Source organism: Chanodichthys erythropterus, chromosome 11 (assembly GCF_024489055.1).
Source record: "Chanodichthys erythropterus isolate Z2021 chromosome 11, ASM2448905v1, whole genome shotgun sequence".
Taxonomy (NCBI): Eukaryota; Metazoa; Chordata; class Actinopteri; order Cypriniformes; family Xenocyprididae; genus Chanodichthys; species Chanodichthys erythropterus.
The window spans coordinates 50,360,536-50,380,957 of NC_090231.1; the positions used below are offsets into that span (position 1 = coordinate 50,360,536).

Sequence of the window (20,422 nt, forward strand, 5' to 3'; positions counted from 1 at the left end):
TATTATATGGTCCATATGACTGTACCTACCTGTTTTACTTCTAATAACAGTGTGCATTCAAGCCTTTTTCAGGCAAATTTTAAAGAGAAATCTTCAATGACGTTTCTGTTTTCCCGTATATGTCTACCTCCATGTTGACCGCATCTGTTCGTACATTTTCACACTTCGCTCTCAGTGGAGGCTTTACGGTTCGGGACCCAGCCGGTGTCGGGATGCGCACTATGATGTTGAGCCGTTATGGCATGGGTGGTGTTAATACTCGAGCACTCTGATTGGTCACCCTGCAGCAGCTGTTCAGTTTCTCCATCGTTCAGAGAGGCGGAGCTTGCCTGTAGTGAGACGGTATCTGTGCGCATGCAGGCGTGAAGCCCAGCTCCTCGACACACCTTCAACTGCCTCAAGTCTTCCCAGTAAAGATCCTCTCCTGAGAGCAGACAAACTCCTTCCACGATGCGGATCTTCTCTTTAGTGTAGCCTCCATCCCCAACGCCCTGGACCTACAGATGACATTCAACTGCCATTAGAAGAGACTTTAAACTCAATCTAACTTTATAATATCACTGTAATTTGGAGATACTATTGTGAAAAGGAAGTACCCTTTAGCATACTTATTACGTAATACTTATTAAAAGAACTTATTACAGAAAAAATATATATACTTAAAGGGTTAGTTCACCCAAATGTGAAAATTCTGTCATTAATTACTCACCCTCATGTCGTTCAACACCCGTGAGACCTTCGTTAATCTTCAGAACACAAATTAAGATATTTTTGATGAAATCTGAGAAGTATATGACTTGTCCATAAACAGCAATATAATCACCACTTTCAGGGTCCAGAAAGGTACTGAAGACATCGTTAAAACCGTTGACATGACTGCAGTGGTTCAACCTAAATTTTAATGAAGCAACGAGAATACAGTACTTTTTGCGCGCCAAAAAACAAAACAAAAATAACAACTTTATTTCAACAATATCTTGAAATACTGCAGTCACGTCGACTGCTTTAACAGTCTGGACCATGAAAGTGGTGATTATATTGCTGTCTATGAATGAGTCATATACCTCTCGAATCTCCTCAAAAGTATCTTAATTTGTGTTCTGAAAATGAATGAAGATCTTACTGGGGTGGAACAACATGAGGGTGAGTAATTAATGACAACATTTTGGGATGAACTAACCCTTTAAGTGTAATCTGAATGTAATGTTTTCACACACTTGATTGAACTTAAATGAAAATATAGTTTAAATTTATATTAAATGCAACTTAAAGGTGCAATAGGTGATTCTCTACAGAAACATTTTTTGTTATACTGGTAGAAAGTCTCCTCATATTCTAAAAGCAATCACTATGTTAAATGGTCTAAATGTATTTTTATAAATATATATCATCTGTGGAAGGCGTAGGACCATAAAATGTTCATCCAGTTATTATATTCGGTCCGAATAAAATAATACAATGTCCTACCTGCCTGTCAACGTATGTTTTTACATACCCTCGCGCACCCTGTTCGTGCAGACATCATACGTCATCAACGCATTTAAAGGGATAGTACACCCAAAAATGAAAATTTGATGTTTACCTGCTTACCCACAGCGCACCCAAGATGTAGGTGACTTTGTTTGCTCAGTTGAACACAAAGGGTTTTTGACTCAAACCGTTGCCGTCTGTCAGCCGTATAATGAGAGTGGATGGGAACTCATACGATAAGAGTCGAAAACACTTCCATAGACAAATCCAAATTAAACCCTGCGGCTCGTGACGACACATTGATGTCCTAAGACACGTAACGATCGCTTTGTGTGAGAAAACGAAGAGTATTTATATAATTTTTTACCTCTAATACACCACTATGTCCAACTGCGTTCAGCACTCGGTTAGTGAGATCTGATCACGCTCTGACAACGGAAGTAATGTCTAGCACTCATTGAAGTATATGCGCGAGACATCACTGCCGTTGTCAGAGCGCGATCTGACCTCACTAAACGAGTGCTGAACGCAGTTGGACATAGCGGTGTATTAGAGGTAAAAAATGATATAAATACTGTTCGTTTTCTCACACAAAGCGATCGTTACGTGTCTTAGGACATCAATGTGTCGTCACGAGCCGCAGGGTTTAATTTGGATTTGTCTATGGAAGTGTTTTCGACTCTTATCGAACGAGTTCCCATCCACTCTTATTATACGGCTGACAGACGACAACGGTTGGAGTTAAAAATCATTGTTTGTGTTCGACTGAAGAAACAAAGTCACCTACATCTTGGATGCCCTGGGGGTAAGCAGATAAACATCAAATTTTCATTTTACTATCCCTTTAATGCTACGCAGAGTTTATATAGACATCAGTCACAGAGCACCGCAAACAAATAGCAGCCACCTTTTACAGTTCCTCCAAAACAATACGCTTATGCTGCGTTCAAGCCATAACTACCGTAATTAATAGGCGGCAACCTGTGATGTTGTACCCTGTACGGTTCGTGTTCTCAGACCTGGAATTATCCGCATTCATGTCAACAGTGTCAACACCGAAATGAGTCTGCAGCAGTCAGGTACAAGCTCTCTAAGTTTTTTACATTATTTATTATTGTAATGCTATGTGCTTTGAGACATGAGGTAGTTTAACACCGTCTCTTGTGAGGCTTTGCCGAGAGCAGCTGTGTGTGTGTGTGCCTTCTTAATGTGTTTGAGGATTTGCAGGTAGGGTGGGATTGTATGCCTTTAATGCTAGCAGGCTAACGTTAACATTTCTCACATCACCTACTGCACCTTTAATAGTGTTTTTTTTTGACCCACTGAAGTATGAATCAAAGGGAGAGGGATCACCCAAAAATAAAAATTGTCATTTACTCTCCCTCAAGTTGTTCCAAACCTGTATACATTTATTTCTTTTGTTGAGCACAAAAGATGATATTTTGAAGAAAATGGGCCAAACAGTTGAGGGGAACCATTGTCTTACATAGTATGGGAAAAAATACTATGGAAGTCAATGAAGCCCATAAACTCTTGGTTACAGACATTTTTCAAAATAACTTCTTTTGTGTTCAGCAGAAGAAAGAAATTTATACTGTACATGTTTGAAATAACTCGAGGGAGATTAAACGATGACAGAATTTTCATTTTTGGGTGAACTATCCCTAAGTACATCTTTATTTTAAATTTAATACTGAATAACACACTACAGTTCAAATTATAATCAAGTGCTTTACATGTGCTTTAGTATGTTAGTCAACACATCAAAATAAGTGTACTTCTTTAAAACATGACAAAAGATTATTAAAACAATGACTTGTACAACTTGAATGTACAATAAAAATGGACATTATTACAAAGTGCACTACTTAAGTGTATTAAGACAGTCATGAAAGTGTACTCTCTTTAAATACACTAAGTGGCCTTTTATTTTATTGTTATTATTCAATCTGAAAGTACGCTTTTAAAAATATACTTTTAAGATTTGAAGTACAATACAAGTGCACATTCAATAAAATCCAATTAAGTGCACTTCTTTTTCACAATGATATGCTATTATTAGCATTTTACAACCCATGTTACTTCTATTAAAGGGATAGTTTACCCAAAAATGAAAATTTGATGTTTATCTGCTTACCCCCAGTGCATCCAAGATGTTGGTGACTTTTTTTCTTCAGTCGAACGCAAATTATGATTTTTAACTCCAACCGCTGCCGTCTGTCAGTCAAATAATAGCAGTAGATGGGAACTTCAACTATAACAGTAAATAAAACTTGCTTAGACAAATCAAAATTAAAACCTGCGGCTCGTGACGACACATTAATGTCCTAAGACACGAAACGATCGGTTTGTGCGAGAAACCGAACAGTATTTATATAATTTTTACCTCTAATACACCACTATGTCCAACTTCGTTCAGCTTCCTGTTAGTGAAGTCAAAAAACGCGTTGTGATGACTGAAGTGATGTCTCGCCCATATACTTCAATGAGCGCGAGACATCACTTCCGTTGTCAGAGCGCGATCAGACCTCACTAGCCGGAAGCTGAACGGAGTTGGACATAGTGGTGTATTAGAGGTAAAAAATTATATAAATACTGTTCGGTTTCTCGCACAAACCGATCGTTTCGTGTCTTAGGACATCAATGTGCCGTCACGAGCCGCAGGGTTTAATTTGGATTTGTCTATGGAAGTTTTTTCGACTCTTATTGTTCAAGTTCCCAATCACTGCTATTATTTGACTGACAGACGGCAGCGGTTGCAGATAAAAATCATAATTTGCGTTCGACTGAAGAAAAAAAGTCCTCTACATCTTGGATGCCCTGGGGGTAAGCAGATAAACATCAAATTTTCATTTTTGGGTGAACTATCCCTTTAAGTGACATTTTCTGCTTAGGGGGTTTCATGTTGATTTTAAAACAGTACAGTATTTCTATTTCTTTGGCATTAAAATCATTGTGAACCGGAAGTTGTGACCTACTTTACGTATTGTGACGTACTTTCAGAGTGAAAAAGAATAATGCATGATAAAAAATAAAGGCCTGGCTTGTTTTTTCCCCACTGGGAATCGATTGGATCTGGAAAAGTGGGCGTTCCATTCAGCTCACTGTCAAAGCTCGCAGCAGACTGACAGTTGGAGAGAATGTCAAAGTGACGTAAACAGAGAAGGAAGGCCATCCCAGAGGGAAAGTACATTTTCAGATTTTTATCAAAGATTACTAAGAATCAACTTGCACGGATGAATTGTTCACCACAAGACTAGTAATGCGCACTAACAAAGTAAATAGTATCAATTTTGATTTCATGCTGACTTTAAGAATAAAACAACATCACTGCAACCACTGCACTTCAAAAGAAAAGGTTCACAATTCATGCTACCTCAGGCAGTATAGGCTAAGAAATTGCTCCTTTATAATATTATAAAATCATAACAAATTGTAACATCTATAAATGCTATCTTGCTTGCACTTTCATGCAGAAATTCTTTTCAAACTGATTACATGCATGAAGAAAACGTTTGGATGCTGGATTTGAGCATTCGAGCATAACAGTTGGTCTCAATCACAAGGCTGACTTAAAATTGGGGAAGCAAGAATATTTTCCCCAATTTGTTTGACTACCTTGTTTGCCATTCTGATGAAAATAAAAGGGGGTTGTCAAAAGATGAAAGGAGAAAGGGAGTTGTAAGGATGATTGAGCTGCCGTGGAGAACATGGGGGGGAAAAAAAAAAGATGAGTGGGGACTCTGTAAAGAGATCCAAGTACTGCTCACGAAAATGATGAGAACAATTATGTCAGTCATGGCTGACGTCAAACAACATCAACAATAATTTACATTCATCGAAATGATTCTTTTGTGAAATTTTCAACAGTGAAAAAGGAAAGAACAATAAACAATACCTCTTTTTTATATCGCAGTTGGTTGTTTATTGTAGGTTTCTGGGCAGTTTCTATTTTAACCTCCTGTGTTGAAGTTCTGTATGAAGGGTTGCTGTAAGTCAAGTTGCTCACTCCTGGATCTGCAAACTTGAATTTTTTGTGCCTGGAAAGCCCAAAAAAAAAAAAAATAAAATTATATATGTATGTTAGTATGAGCAGCTGAGAAATGGAATTCATTCATGAAATTTTATGAAACTTTATAAAGTGCTTCATAAACCCTGTGACCTACCTGTAAATAATGAATGCAGCTATGAGTATCAGGATCGCCAAAATTGACAGAGCTCCACCAATCACGTAGCTGATATGAGGGCTCTCATCTTTATAAAAATGGTCAAAATACAAATGGTCAATTCACACTTGCTTTACAATGTTCATTATTCTTATACGACAGAATTGTAATCCATTTACCACGAGGTGCAGACACAACATTATTCTGAGAGCAGTCCTCTGGATTGTGACTTGCATCTGTACAACTGTGGGGAGAAAATGTTTGGATTGGATTTGACGTGATTCTTCAAAGGAAACCTTTTTTTAGTCTGGATAGTTGCAGTTGACTTACTTGACCACTGACAGGCCTTTGTGAGGTTTCACTGTGGTGGGGGGTTTAGGGGCCCGAGTACCCATGGTGCCTTTCTCAGGTGCAGTGGGAATGTAACCAGAGACTAGTCCAGAGACAGAATCAGGGTTATTATAATTAACTAAAAATAAAACCATAAAAAAAAAAAAAACTTGTGTCACTTGAAAAAAAACTCGATGTACTAAAATAACAAAATCTAAAACTGAAATAATAATTAAATATAGCTGCAAGAAGCCATTAAGGGGCCAAGCACAAAGCAGCAAGCAAGTAGTAAATTCATCAGTAAAATATAGCATTATATTTCATATACTTTATTATAGTTAGTGGCAATTTAATATTTTTACAGCACCACCAACAGGCACAAATTTTTTTTATGCACAATTTTTCTTTTTTTTAGCCACTTACTATCAAAATTTTGGCATTTTGGACTTTAATATATAGCCAGCGACCTATGATTGTGAATTTCCCAATCAGACTAAAGGTTTTGAAGATATTCGCAAACATTGTTTTAATACTAAATCGCAATGTTGCACAAACCATAAGGTGAAACCTAGCATGTTAGGTATCGTTGGTCTCTGAAATGATTCAGTAATCCAAGGAGATGGCTCTCGTGAAAATAAGTCATCCACAACAAAAGTTATGAGCATATGAATATTTGATTTCAAGACTTGCTCCAAGACGTCGTGCTGATGGCTCATACAGAGTTTCGTAATGATACGGTAATTCGTAAAAAAAAAAAAAAATGCTGCATTTGTCTACATTAATACAAAATGGCCAACACCCAAAATGGCCGATATGGTAAAATTGGATATCATTCAACTTGGTATGCTGTCCTGAATCTAACAGTTTTATAATTTTTGGTCAAACTGTTCAGAAATTATAAGCAAAAAAAAAAAAAGGCTATATCCAGACCAGTAGGTGGCACTGAGCCGAAATGCAGCATGTAGCCGTAGGTCATGCTTGTGATGACATGTACCAAGTTTGGTCAGAATATGCTACAGCGTTGCGGAGATATAGCCTTGCATCCAATTTGGCATATTCTTCTTCTAATTTGTTTGCGTATTATTCGAGAATAGATGGGTGTATCAAAAAGCTTTTGATGACTTTTGCCAACATAGTCTGAAGATGATCTGATTTGATTTTCATGAAAATTGGAGCAACCTTCTAAGAGGAGTTTGAAAAAGTAGTGTTTTTGGCAGGAAAATTTGATGGGAAAAGTTTCATGATGGAAAATGACATCATAGGGTGTGGTCGAATTGCATTGAACCAAGGAATCAGAGGAAAACGAATTTTGTTTCTAACCCTTATGGTTCAAAATTTATTAGAGTAAACATGACCAAACTTTGAACAAGTGGTGGCGCTAGATAGTTTGATTTAGAGACACCAAATAGAGTGCCCCAGGGATTACGCGTTTTTGTAGGCAAAACCCGGAAGCGAGTTAGCATTTTAGGAGTTCCGGTTCCAACGCCGTCAAGTCTATGGTTTTTTTGAATGGGTTTTTGCTAAATTGCCTGAAATAAGGTCTGTGGTTAACAAAGCCTCTAAATACTTTCACGTTTTGATCTATGACATAAAACACACCAGATATAACCAACTTGTGAATTTTTTAACTTTTACTGTGTCTTAAAATCGGCGGTTGCTAACAAGTTGCTAAAAGGGACTACTTCCTTTGGCGGGGACTTCAGATGTCATCATTAAAAACGGGACATTTGGACAGCATTTCTCATGAAAAAGTGGATAAGTGTTCATACACAGCACAGATCATAATCAGTTGGCATGTTTTTAAATAGTGTTGTTTTTTAAATAAAGTTTGAGGACGCTTGGTGGTGACGACGTTGATCCACGACCATGGTGTGCTGTAGTCCGTTTATAGCCTACTGTTAGCCTTTTATATCTGACGACTTTATTTAGGCTTCAAAATCTATAAATGTTGTGTTAACTTGTAAAGATTATCTTGATAGACAAAACGTGTAAGTGTCATAACCCTTTGTTAAACACAGAGCTTATTTTCTGCGATTTTCCAAAAGTCTATGGGAAAAATGCATAGGCTTTCGATCGAGGGAACCCGTGCGCTGCTAACGTCCGGGTTGGCCTACAAAAACGCGTCATCCCTGGGGCACTCTATTGTCTGTAGGTAATGTTGGGACTGTCCTCTATCAGCGTGGCAAATTTCATTTCAATTTTCCCGCAAGTTATGAAAAAGTATAAAGTATAAATAAAGTATAAATATTACATGAAAAACTTAGAAGTACTAAAATTATTAAAACAAATAAAAATAAATAAAAGCTAAATATAAATTAAAAAAATAACTAAAACTTAAAAAAAGTATATAATAAAATTACAACAAACTTAAAATTGAAGTGAAAACTGAAAATATAAAAAATAAAAGCTAATTCAAAATATGAATAAATACTATAATAGTACATAACACTAAAATAACACCTATGGTAATCTGGTAGATGTAAACGCAGTCATATCATTAATATAATTATTCATTTGTGTAACATCTCCATGTTCAACAGTGATTCCATGAAAATTGTTGAACTCACTTGTAGAACAAGGTCTGTCGTCAGGCTCATCTGGACATGCGCACACAAAACTGTTACTCTTCGCAAGACACAAGTGTGTGCAACCCCCATTATTCACGCCGCAATAATTTGTACCTAGAACAATAAGATAGTAAATGTTACTAATATATTCATATCAATGGCAACTATAACATTTCTTCATCATTTATGTGTTCTCTGTTCATGTATCATTAACAATCTTGAAAATATTTAAGACATTTATTGCATTGTGATAGAGCTATATAGGCAACATTGTTTATATTCAAATCACACAAAAGACCATATTTAAGACATATTAATGTTTTCCAGCTCTGGTCCAGGACACATTTTGGACGTCTCCCATATCTGACGCACACATTCCAGGTCTTGGAGTTTCCTCTAAAGAGCTGATGAATTGAATCTTATTTGTTTGAATAGGGAGACATAAAAAATGTGCAGTGATGTTGGGGCCCCAGGATCAGGGCTGGGAAACAGTATTGGACCACAGACAAGACCACCAGAGGATTTATGTATAGCATTTCCTTAAGAATCCAAACACTGTGATATAGTCAGACATTATTTAATAAAGTACATCACATTTTAATTACATTTTGTCTGCTGCTGGGTTTCTGTTTTCAGAGTGGATTTTTTGGAAATTGACAAAAATCATATAATTACAATCATTAAATTCAAAACTAAATTCAATAGCCAATGTTGCTATATTCATAGTTTTCATGTGACATCACACTCTTATAAGAACGCCCACCTAAAGGGCAAAACAAGGCTTTCCTCCATGGATCGCCAGTTATTTTTTATCAGGTTTGTGCTAAGTACTAATGTAAGACAGTGATATTAAAAGACCAAATTCAGTACGAACCTTATTGATAAAGCATTCTACGTACAGGCAAGTAGATGAACCATTATAAATAAAACGCTTAAAGGGTTAGTTCACCCAAAAATGAAAATTCTGTCATTAATTACTCACCCTCAAGTCATTCCACACCCGTAAGATCTTTTTGTGCGCCAAAAATAACAAAATAGCGACTTTATTCCACAATATCTAGTGATGGGCGATTTCAAAACACTGCTTCATAAAGCTTCGAAGCTTAACGAATCCTTTGTTTCGAATCAGTGGTTCAGAGCGCCAAAATCTCATGATTTCAGTAAACCAGGCTTCGTTACTTCATAAGTGTTTTGAAACTTCAATAGTTCACGGGACTTTGGCAGTGCTCCGAACCACTGATTCGAAAAGCAGAGATTTGTTAAGCTTCAAACCTTCATGAAACAATGTTTTGAAATTGCCCATCACTAGATATTGTGGAATAAAGTCACTATTTTGTTATTTTTGAAAAAGTATTCTCATTGCTTTATTATATAAACGTTGAACCACTGTACTCACATGAACTGTTTTAAATGTATTTATAGTAACTTTCTGGGCATTGAAAAAGGGAGTGTTATTGCTGGCAATGCAGGCCTTACTGAACCATCGAATTTTATCAAAAATATCTTAATTTGTGTTCCGAAGATGAATGAAGTTCTTACGGGTGTGGAACAACATGAGGATGAGTAATTAATGACAGAATTTTAATTTTTGGGTGAACTAACCCTTTAACCATTTAGCACTTTGCGTTCATATTCTGGGCTCATCTTCTCACCTGTACAATAGAATGTACAGTATTATCAATAAGGTTTATACGGAAGTTGATCTTTTAATAACACTGTCTTAGTGCATTAAAGCACTTTAAGCGTTTTCACGTTAAGCGTTTTAGAACATCCCGCTATTTTTAGTCATTAAAATATTGCAGCAGTTGCTGTATGTACAGTTTATGGATCAAAAGTGCCCAAAACTTGCATTTTGTATACATGTTTGTGTTTTTCTTCTTTTGAGATGGAAAATTGACAGGTGTGTAATGCAGTTCTATGGATGTTTTGCCCTCCAGGTCTCCGCAGCATCATGTGACTGAAAACTATGAATAGCAGTAATTCTCAACCAGGCATCCTTAAGATGACTAAAAAAGTATTTAGTTAATAAATTAAATATTAATACATTAAAATAATCTAAATCAAAATAAAAAATCCTAAATTATTATTAGTTTTTTTATTTAAAAAATGCTAACACAAAAAATCATGACAAACTGAAATTAATTTCTTATATAACAAATATATATTTTTAATATAAAAAAAATACATATTTTTCTCTCCTCAAACTGTTGATTTAACTCAATAACACAAAGATCTTTAAAATTCTGAATTGACAAAATCTATTGTGGATAATTAATTAATATTCACTTGCAATGGATATTCTGAATGAGTATGTTTTTATAGGCCAAAATTCTGATTAATACAGGCATATGTAAGCCATCTTATTCAAATTTCTAGAAAACAAAACACTCTTCACCTTATAGCGATAGTTTACCCAAAAATGAAAATTTTGTCGTCATTTACTCACCTTCATGTTGTTCCAAACCTGTATACGTTTTTTTTCTTCTTCTGCTGAATAGAAAAGAAGATATTTTGAAGAATGCTGGTAAACCAGACAGTTGACGGTAGACATTGACTTCCATATTAGGAAAACAAATAATCTAATAATCTGTCTATTGTCAACTGTCTGGTTACCAACATTCTGCAAAATATCTTTTTTTGTGTTCAACAGAAAAAAGAAACTCATACAGATTTGGAAAAACTTGAGGGTGAGTAAATGATGATTTAATTTTTGGGTGAACTATTGCTTTAAAGATTAGGTGCATCTCCCAAATGTTCTATGCGTAGGAATTGTATGCAAAAATTAAATATCACAAAAACCCTTCAAAGTAAAACATGTAGACACATTGTGCTCTTCAGATCAGGCCCAACAAGTTAATCTTACCAGTCTGCCTTTGTGGTGACACCACTATGATGTCCATGAGGCCCTCTACATTAGCCAGCACAGTTTCCTTACTACGACCTGTATGCTTATCTACTCGCTGAATAGACTTGGTCTGCCAGTCCGTCCAGTAAATCCAATGGTCTTGCTGTGAGATTCGGGAAAAAGGAGTTAAAGGAGAGTATACCGGTTTCAACTGGAGACAAAGAAAAGGGGTAAAAAAAAAAAAAAAGAGGGGGAGAAAGAAAGATGGGAAGAAAAAGGAGGGTCAGATAATGGAAAGATGCAAAGGAACATCATGCTAAGGTTATAAATGCAGAGACATAAGTGAAAGAGAGGACGGGTCAGTGGAGCAGGAGGTGATGAAGGTGCAGGTGAGTGAGACACATTAATTCGATAAGTGAGGGTGAGGATCAGATATGGAAAGGTACCTGCGTGAGGGCAAACGGGTGTGAGACGGGGCTGATGAGAATTTGACGCAGTTTGCCATTCAAGTCAGAACTTTCTATGCGGTCCAAGTGTGCATCCACCCAAAAGATCCTATACATGAAATCACGTGATAATTCAGTTGTGTGTCCTCCAAAATGTTTGAAGGTACTTGCCATGATTGTGGTACAAAATAGAGTCTGAAACACTTGAAGGAAGACATCTTTTTAAGCAAATGAAGAATGTGAAAAGAGGTGCCTTGAGAAAGTGTTAAGCCTCAGGATGTCAACAGCCGTTTTATTTTTCAATGAAGTTTGCAATTGTGGTTATCAACATTTGGGACATGACTTAATACGGTTAAAACACTGATTTGTGATGTAATGTTTGTTTTATTATACTGAAATGGCACAAGTAAATAAATATATAAGGAAATCCTAAAAGCATTTTATTCTTAGCAAAATGCTTATATAAATCTACAATTTTATTTTAGTATCACTGATATAAAACTATAATTTTAAATTAGGGTTTATTTTCCATTTTCCTTATATATATATATATCTTTCTATATTTTGTTTTTCTGTCTACATAGTTGTTATTAATTTTTAATAAACTTTTAGTACATCTAGTTAAACTAAATTAAAATGAGAAATGCTGCCTGGCAAATAGAAAAAGTAAATAAAGTCATGGTTATTTTATTTCAAGTTTTTTTTTTTTTTTATGACTTTAGTTTTAGTTAACTAAGATAACGCAGTAACTCTATTTTGAGAGTTGTCATGATTGAAATATATATAAAAAAAAAACGCCTAAATTAATAACTTTGCAAATTTAACCTAAAGGATTACTCAGAGCTACAGTAGCTAGTTCCCCTTATTTCAACCAAAAATGGGACACTAACTGTACCCTATTCATGGAAAGTACCTGAACAGTCAAAGCCAGTTGTTGTTAGTGGTAAAGTGGCATTGAAAAAGTATAGCTAGGTGTAAAACTGAAGAAAGAAAGAAAAGAGAACAAAATTTGAAATGAAAATGATTGTCAAAAACAGCAACAGTGTATGTATGTTTCACCTAAGGCCACATACACACTGCAACCTAGTGACAGGAGTGTTTAAATGTGGCAGTGAATCTCCAAAAATAATTTGGTGTGCATCACCCTTGAAATTGCGATGACGGAGTGATAAACATGACTGTGAACAAGAAGCAGGAATGCCAACCTGTTTGACCTAAGTAATATTAGTAAATGCAAAGGTACATTTTTGAGGAAATTGCCAAGGACAGAAGCACTGTTTTGACAATTTTTTTCACACACCTATTTTTATTTTTATAAAAAAAAATGCTGGATGGAAACGCCAACATGTGCACAAATTCTAAAAATGCTCATTAAAAACTTGACTTGATAGTTGCAGTTTAACATAGCTTCATTAACATTAAATCCACTACCTGCATTTTTAGGGAATTTGGTCATAGAATACAACTGTCACTCCCATAAATTACCAAACTGTGTTTGTACAGAAAGTTATTATGCACTCTATAGGGAAAACTGTACAGAGTACTGTATGTAGCCTTAAAGTGCATCAGAATTTTGTTGATATGGGTTTAAGGTCCATTTTATACATGTATATACATTTTATACAACAAAATCATTATTGTGGTTATCATTATATATAGCTCTCTACTCTTCTTAATGAATTCTCCTCTTTTACCTGCGAGTGTCATAGTCCAGTGTCAAGCCATTTGGCCATCCCAGATCTGTGTTAATGAGGACTTTTCTGTCTGTGCCATCCAGATATGCTCGCTCGATCTTTGCGATATGACCCCAATCTGTCCAGAACAAGAACCTTGCCAAAAAATAAAATGATGAAATGCATTCATTAGTAATAATATAGTAACTATATATAGCAATTACCTTCTCTCTCTCTCTCTCCCTCTCATTCAAATAAATGCAATCTTACTGCATTATTTTATTCTAGATTCAACTACCTGTAGACAAAATAGCTAAAGAAAATTAACCATTATGGAAGTTTACAATATATACACACACACAGAGAATATATATAGTAAGCTTACATACCACTGTTCTACATATACAAAATACATAGAAAATACAGACACTGGGTAAAATAGTTTAGAATTAGACTAAGGGGTTTAGATACTTTTCAGGATTTAATAACATCGACATTTCTCATTTTCTCTTTCCAACAATAGTGCATTCCGCTAGCAAAGCCAAGGTCATGGGTTCGATTCCCAGGGAATGCATGAATTGATAAATTGTGTACCTTCAATGCAATATAAGTTGCTTTGGATAACACTATCAGCCATATGCACAAAGGCCCCAATATACTTTAAATGTGAAGTCATTTCGAACAAAATTAGGCCAAAACAAAGTTAGTTTGTTGTTCATTTCAGGAGTTCATAATAACTTGCCAAGGTGAACTTTCCAGAAAAGGAAACTCTTTCAAACTACCATTAGTCTGTGGCAGTGGCGTGCAGTGTTCTGAAATTTCTACATTCATTCCAAAATAATAACTAAAGGCAATAATAATTTAAACAATATATTTTATTTGTGTATTGATGTTTTTCTTTCTAATAGTCAACTTAGGCTATTTTGGATCATCAGTCATGCTCCGTAAACACCATCTGTCACAGACACGAAGATGTATTTTTAATTTCAGCAAGCTGATTGCACTAAAAAAACCTGCAGTCATCAAGCTTTCAGTCCATTTCAAGTTTGATTTTGACGTGACAAAGCAATTCTAATGGGGTCTAATGGTTTTCTATGGATTCCTAGGAGAGGAAAGGGAGGCATGACTCCTGCTGTAACTTCACCTGCGGGTGTCGCTGTTGGGCAGTGTTCCTCAAGAAATACAAGTGACTTGCGCTCTTTTTAAAGGGATAGTTCACCCAAAAATGAAAATTTTATGTTTATCTGCTTACCCCCAGGGCATACAAGATGTAGGTGACTTTGTTTCTTCAGTAGAACATAAATGATGTTTTTTAACTCCAACCGTTGATGTCTGTCAGTCTTATAATGCGAGTCAATGGTCACACAGTTTATAAGAGTCAATAAACATGAACAGGCGAATCCAAATTATACCCTGCAGCTCGTGACGGCACATTGATGCTTATACTTCAATGAGTGCGAGACATCACTGTTGTTGTCAGAGCGTGATCAGACCTCACCAAGCGATTGCTGAACGCAGTTGGACATAGTGGTGTTTTAGAGGTAAAAAATGATATAAATACTGTTCGTTTTCTAGCACAAACCGATCGTTTCGTATCTTAGGACATCAATGTGTCCTGGCCAAATTCCCTCCATAGGCCCTTACCAATCACGGCCTCCTAATAATCCCCATCCATTGAATTGGTGTGTGGTGAGCGCACTGGCGCCGTTGTACTGTGGCTGCCGTCGCATCATCCAAGTGGATGCTGCACACTGGTGGTGGATGAGGAGAGACCCCTGATATGATTGTAAAGCGCTTTGGGTGTACAGTAGTACATATGAAAGTGCTATATAAATGCCTCATTCATTCATTCATGTGCCGTCACGAGCTGCAGGGTTTAATTTGGATTTGCCTGTGCATGTTTATTGACTCTTATAAACTGTGTGACCATTGACTCGCATTATAAGACTGACAGACATCAACGATTGGAGTTAAAAATCATAATTTGTGTTCTACTGAAGAAACAAAGTCTTGGATGCCCTGGGGGTAAGCAGATACACATCAAATTTTCATTTTTGGGTGAACTATCCCTTTAAAGGGGCTCTATGTACGATTTTTGCTTTAATAAAGCATAAAAATACCCCGATATGTTTGCAGATATTTAGGAAACATGCTGAGTTCACCTACTTGTTTCTCAGAAAAACAATGCTACAGCCAGACATTCTACTTTGAAAATATGTGTTCCGTGTCGGAATGTCTGTTTTTGTTTTGGTCTGTGTGAAACATGTGCTGCCAGTTTATCCAATAGTATTTCGACATCACAGGTTGCCAGTTGGCAGAAAACACCGCATATTGTAGCCATGGAAACCAGCAAACAAACTGGGTCAGAGAATCAGGCAATAACGTCAGCTGCCCGTTCCTGCTCTCTTCTCTGTCACGGTGAAGCGACACACACCCGCGCGGGCGCCTCCTCTCTCTCCCTCGTCTCATTCGCTCCGGTTAAGTAATGCTTGTACTGCGCATTAATTTTAGTCATTCCTGCAGGTCTCGTGCTAACACCGAAACCCACACCACGTCCACTGAGTGGCAAAAGACTGAGTGGCAGGCAGCATTGGTTTTCAGCGTAAATGTCGCGAAAAACACAAAACACATCCAAAACGGGAAAGAGCTTTGTGATTGACTGTACAAATAGCTTTGACACAAACCTTGAGGTATATATTTAAAGACCACCGAAAGCTACAGAAAAAAAGCAAATGGATCACTGTAATTCACAGAAACAACTTGACTCCAGCAGATAAACATGGATTTAATCATTTTGTGTCAAATTGATTTTGAGGTAAAATCATACCGTATATATTGTATTGTTATATATTATGTTGACAACTCATCAATTAAATAGTTTACATCTAATATTCTGCATAATTGGGTGTTTTTAAATAAACAACACTGACAAAAACTATACTATAAAACTATATATGTTTTAAGGCTGGACAATATGACGATATAACATTGATATAAGTGATTACGCGGATTTAAACCTACCTATATTGTAGTTATATAAAATATACACAGGCAGATTTGCTTTATGTATTTCCCCGGCGTCGAAATCAGGCACATATAAATGTCAGGAACAATATCCATGGATTAGATTTATTTGACAATTTGTAAGGAACACATTCAATTCCAACCTTTAGTGTAATTCGTCAGTTTTACTTGTGTTTTCGCAGTTTCCTCTATTAAATCCGGTCACGCAGCAGCTTCTTTTGCCACTCAGTCCAGCTGAGGGAGCGTGCTTTCGGCGGGAAAGTGACGTTGATGCATACCCTCTATTGCATTTATTTGAGCTGTTTATATTTTATTAGTGACTTTTACTTTTTTTTAATGAAAATAAAACTCTGCATTGAAGAAAAGTAGATTTTTGTTTGTATATGTTGTCATTTAGAATTCTTAGAAAGAAAATTGGAATCGGCAAAAAATACGTATCGGCCAAGAAAATTGCAATCGGTGCATTTCTACTAAAAAGCCTCTGAGTCCATCTAATTATCTCTATGAACAACAGCATAACAAAACTAATCATAAATCAACTCATCAGCTTATAGTGTTTAAGTCTCCTCAGCTTTCATTGTCAATTGCACTCCCTATTGTTGCTGGCAACCATATACTGTAAAAGCTTGCAACCCATGTCTTTGAACGAGGGGACGGGCCAAACAATATTTTGAATTCGGACTGCAGTACCTATTTTGAACAATGGGTGTCATTCCTACAGAGAGCCCCTTTAATATTATAGTAATGTAAAAAAAAAAAAAAAAGGGCTCCCTGTATATAGTTTACAGCATTAGCCGAGATATTTATTTTTATCCTTCAGAAAATGTTAATTTTAATTTTAAGAGAGAGACACAATTTGTTCAATAAACCATTGTTTAATAAAAAAAGAAGAAAAAAGAAGCAATTCTATGTTTAGTTTTCTCCCCCCTGCTGTACCGAATAGTGACGTCCTGAGGTACTTCCCGAACTGGCATGTTTGTGTACCGTTACACCCCTAATATTTGCATATTCATCTAAAAACCGCTCTTAGCAGCATGGGCGACATAGTGTTGTTTGCTAACAGTATCCTTAAGCGAAGAATGAAAAAGAACTTACACCGTGAGTATACCAGTATAACTAAATGTAAACAAAGAAATCCAAAAATCAATACAACTGGAAGTAAATGATAATATGTTTGCCATTCTCACCCTTTGCTAGGAAACACAGCAATGGCTCTTGGTTCATCCAGACTGTTATTCACCAGAACTTTCCGAGATGTACCATCTAAGTGAGCCACTTCAATGGTGTTGCGGCCAGTGTCTGTCCAGTACATGTTGCGGGCGACCCAGTCAACAGCAAGTCCATCAGTGGTCTTCAGACCATGACTGATCACAGTTTCCATATTGCTGCCATCTAAATTTACCCGTCTGAATACAATTAAATATTTTGTAAATAATATAAGAGAGCTTAACAACATATTGCATTTAAAATAGAAGAAAATGGACATTTTTAAAACTTGCAGTAAAAATCTTGCAGCAACAAGCTGACAAATGATAACATGCCACTACTACAGTATTTCAAGACTAATGATTAAATTTTAGTATTAGACATCATACCTGATAACATCCAGTGACACATCTGTATAGTACAGTTTCCTTTCCACGCTGTCATAGTCCAACGAAATCACATTATGCAACTCGGGCACAGGAACGTACACATCTGTATGGTCATTAGTGTCTAAAGAGATTCGTCGAACACTGATGCGATTCGAAAACAGTAGGTATGTTTCAGGCAAACTGTCACATGATCTTCCATCACTTTTCAGCAGAATACCCGTGGGACACGCACAAGACGTCACATTATGCCGAGGAAGGCACAGGTGAGTGCAGCCGCCATTTCTCCTGCCACATTTATTGAAGCCTGAAGGAACAGGAAGGACGATTATGCCAGAAAGTAAAATCATTTTTGTATTATTATATGCCAAGCTCTGATAAGCCTTGAACTGCACAACATTATTCACCAATTACCCACTATTTAAGTACTTTAAGCTCATTGCTGTAATTATTTACTGGAAAAAGAATATAATGGTTCAGGTGGTTAATGGTTACCTTACATTTAGCAGACACCTTCTGTAACAAAACACGGGTTTGTTTTACTAGTGTTATTTAATATTACTTATATATATATATTACGGATATATATTATAATATATATATATATATATATATATTATAATATATATATATATATATATATATTATAATATATATATATATATATATATATTATAATATATATATATATATATATATATATATATATATATATATATATATATATATATATATATATATATATATATATATATATATATATATATATATATATATATATATATATATATATATATATATATATATATATATATATATATATATATATATATATATATATATATATATATATATATATATATATACACACACACTTTCAGTTTTTTGATTTTAATTTATTTTATTAATAGTAATTTTATGTATTTTTTTATTTCCATTTTTATATTTTATTTAAAAAAAAAATTTTTATTTCTATTTAGCTATAATTTATAACAATTTCATTTTTTATATTTTTTAAATGTATTATAAATCTAATTATATTTTATTTCAGCTTTATTTCAATTATTGATTAACATTTATTCATAGCTTTAGTTCATGACAAGACAAAACAAAACATTTTGGTTCTGAAAATGGCTGAAAATTATATTTCATGTCTTTTGTTCTTTTGAAACATGAAGGCTGTTTGCTGTAGTACAATGTGAAAGTCAAAGAATGAAAATGACAAAAAATAAATAAATAAATAAAACGACAATACTGTACATTATAACTTACCCAAAGGTTTTGCACGGTCAACAGCCTGTATGTCCATGAGACCAGGTAAGTTGGAGCGGACTGTGATGGTGTTTGCTCCAGTTCCCTTGTCTGCTCTATGAATACTGCGGCTCTGCCAGTCGGTCCAGTACATGTGTGGCCCCAACAGAGTGAGACCATATGGATGCTGCACAGGAGACACCAGGGTCCTCCGGTTTGAACCATTAAGATCAGCTGCTTCGATCCTCTAATGGTTAAAAAATAGATTAGACTGTTTAATTTAATTCAACCAGCAAGCATTTATAAAAGTCTTTTCATCCTCCTGTAGGGAAACACCTGTAAAGGTGTTACACAAAAAGCTGGAATAGACTACATGACCTTTAACCCTATAAAGCCTACCGTATCATATTTAATATGCAAATTTCTAAGACCTCTAAATTAACACTTAGCTGAAAATCCTTTTGCACACAGCCTCTCGTACTTTATTGCTTACATAACACAGATTGTGCTGTATCATGAATAAGTCACGGCTGAAGGGCGTCGTTAGGCACGACGCGAAGCGGACTTATTCACGATACAGCACTAGCCTCGAGTACCTTATTGCTTTTATAAAACGGTTACCACACAATATAAATATTAAAGCCAGAAATATGTATCAATGCAACTTTCATGAAGTAAACTTTTTCTAAAAGCCTTCCTTCCGCCGGAAAAAATAGTCCCTGACTGTGAACAGCAACAGAACTTTCATTTATGAGTGTGTCAATCAGTAGCGAAGACTTTTATTTTGATAAGACTGGATTGTTTTGAAAACGGAACAAAACTTGACTAGTGCTGTTAGTCACGTTAAATGTTAAAAAATGTTAAAAGGACAAGATGATACATCAGACATTTAAAACAGATTTTTTATTATGAATATAGGACTGACCTGAAGGAAAATGCTAAATCTGAATGCAGCTAATAAACTCGCTCACTCTATCTTTTTCTCACAACACTCTTCTACATAATACAGTAAGCTTCATTGAACAATATCAATTGAGAACATACAGTTTACATTGCTA

At 35.5% G+C, this 20,422-nt stretch overlaps 1 protein-coding gene across 5 annotated transcripts in view; it reads right to left on the reverse strand.

The window, feature by feature from the left end:
- lrp4 (low density lipoprotein receptor-related protein 4) overlaps positions 1 to 20,422 on the reverse strand; it is a 133,998-nt gene continuing 113,576 nt past the window's right edge. For 2 of the 5 annotated variants that reach the window (XM_067401325.1, XM_067401324.1), the window contains 12 exons: positions 19,386 to 19,611; positions 18,117 to 18,420; positions 17,709 to 17,927; positions 13,519 to 13,653; positions 11,825 to 11,933; positions 11,397 to 11,541; positions 8,534 to 8,647; positions 5,967 to 6,069; positions 5,816 to 5,880; positions 5,637 to 5,724; positions 5,369 to 5,510; positions 1 to 497 (listed from right to left, as the gene is read on the reverse strand). In XM_067401325.1, coding sequence (XP_067257426.1) covers positions 159 to 497; positions 5,369 to 5,510; positions 5,637 to 5,724; positions 5,816 to 5,880; positions 5,967 to 6,069; positions 8,534 to 8,647; positions 11,397 to 11,541; positions 11,825 to 11,933; positions 13,519 to 13,653; positions 17,709 to 17,927; positions 18,117 to 18,420; positions 19,386 to 19,611 — 1,989 coding nt within the window. In that variant the 3' untranslated portion in view covers positions 1 to 158. Of the gene's footprint in view, positions 498 to 5,088; positions 5,167 to 5,368; positions 5,511 to 5,636; positions 5,725 to 5,815; positions 5,881 to 5,966; positions 6,070 to 8,533; positions 8,648 to 11,395; positions 11,542 to 11,824; positions 11,934 to 13,518; positions 13,654 to 17,708; positions 17,928 to 18,116; positions 18,421 to 19,385; positions 19,612 to 20,422 lie in introns of those variants that run through there. The other 3 variants (XM_067401326.1, XR_010896464.1, XM_067401323.1) reach the window with 3 other exon arrangements.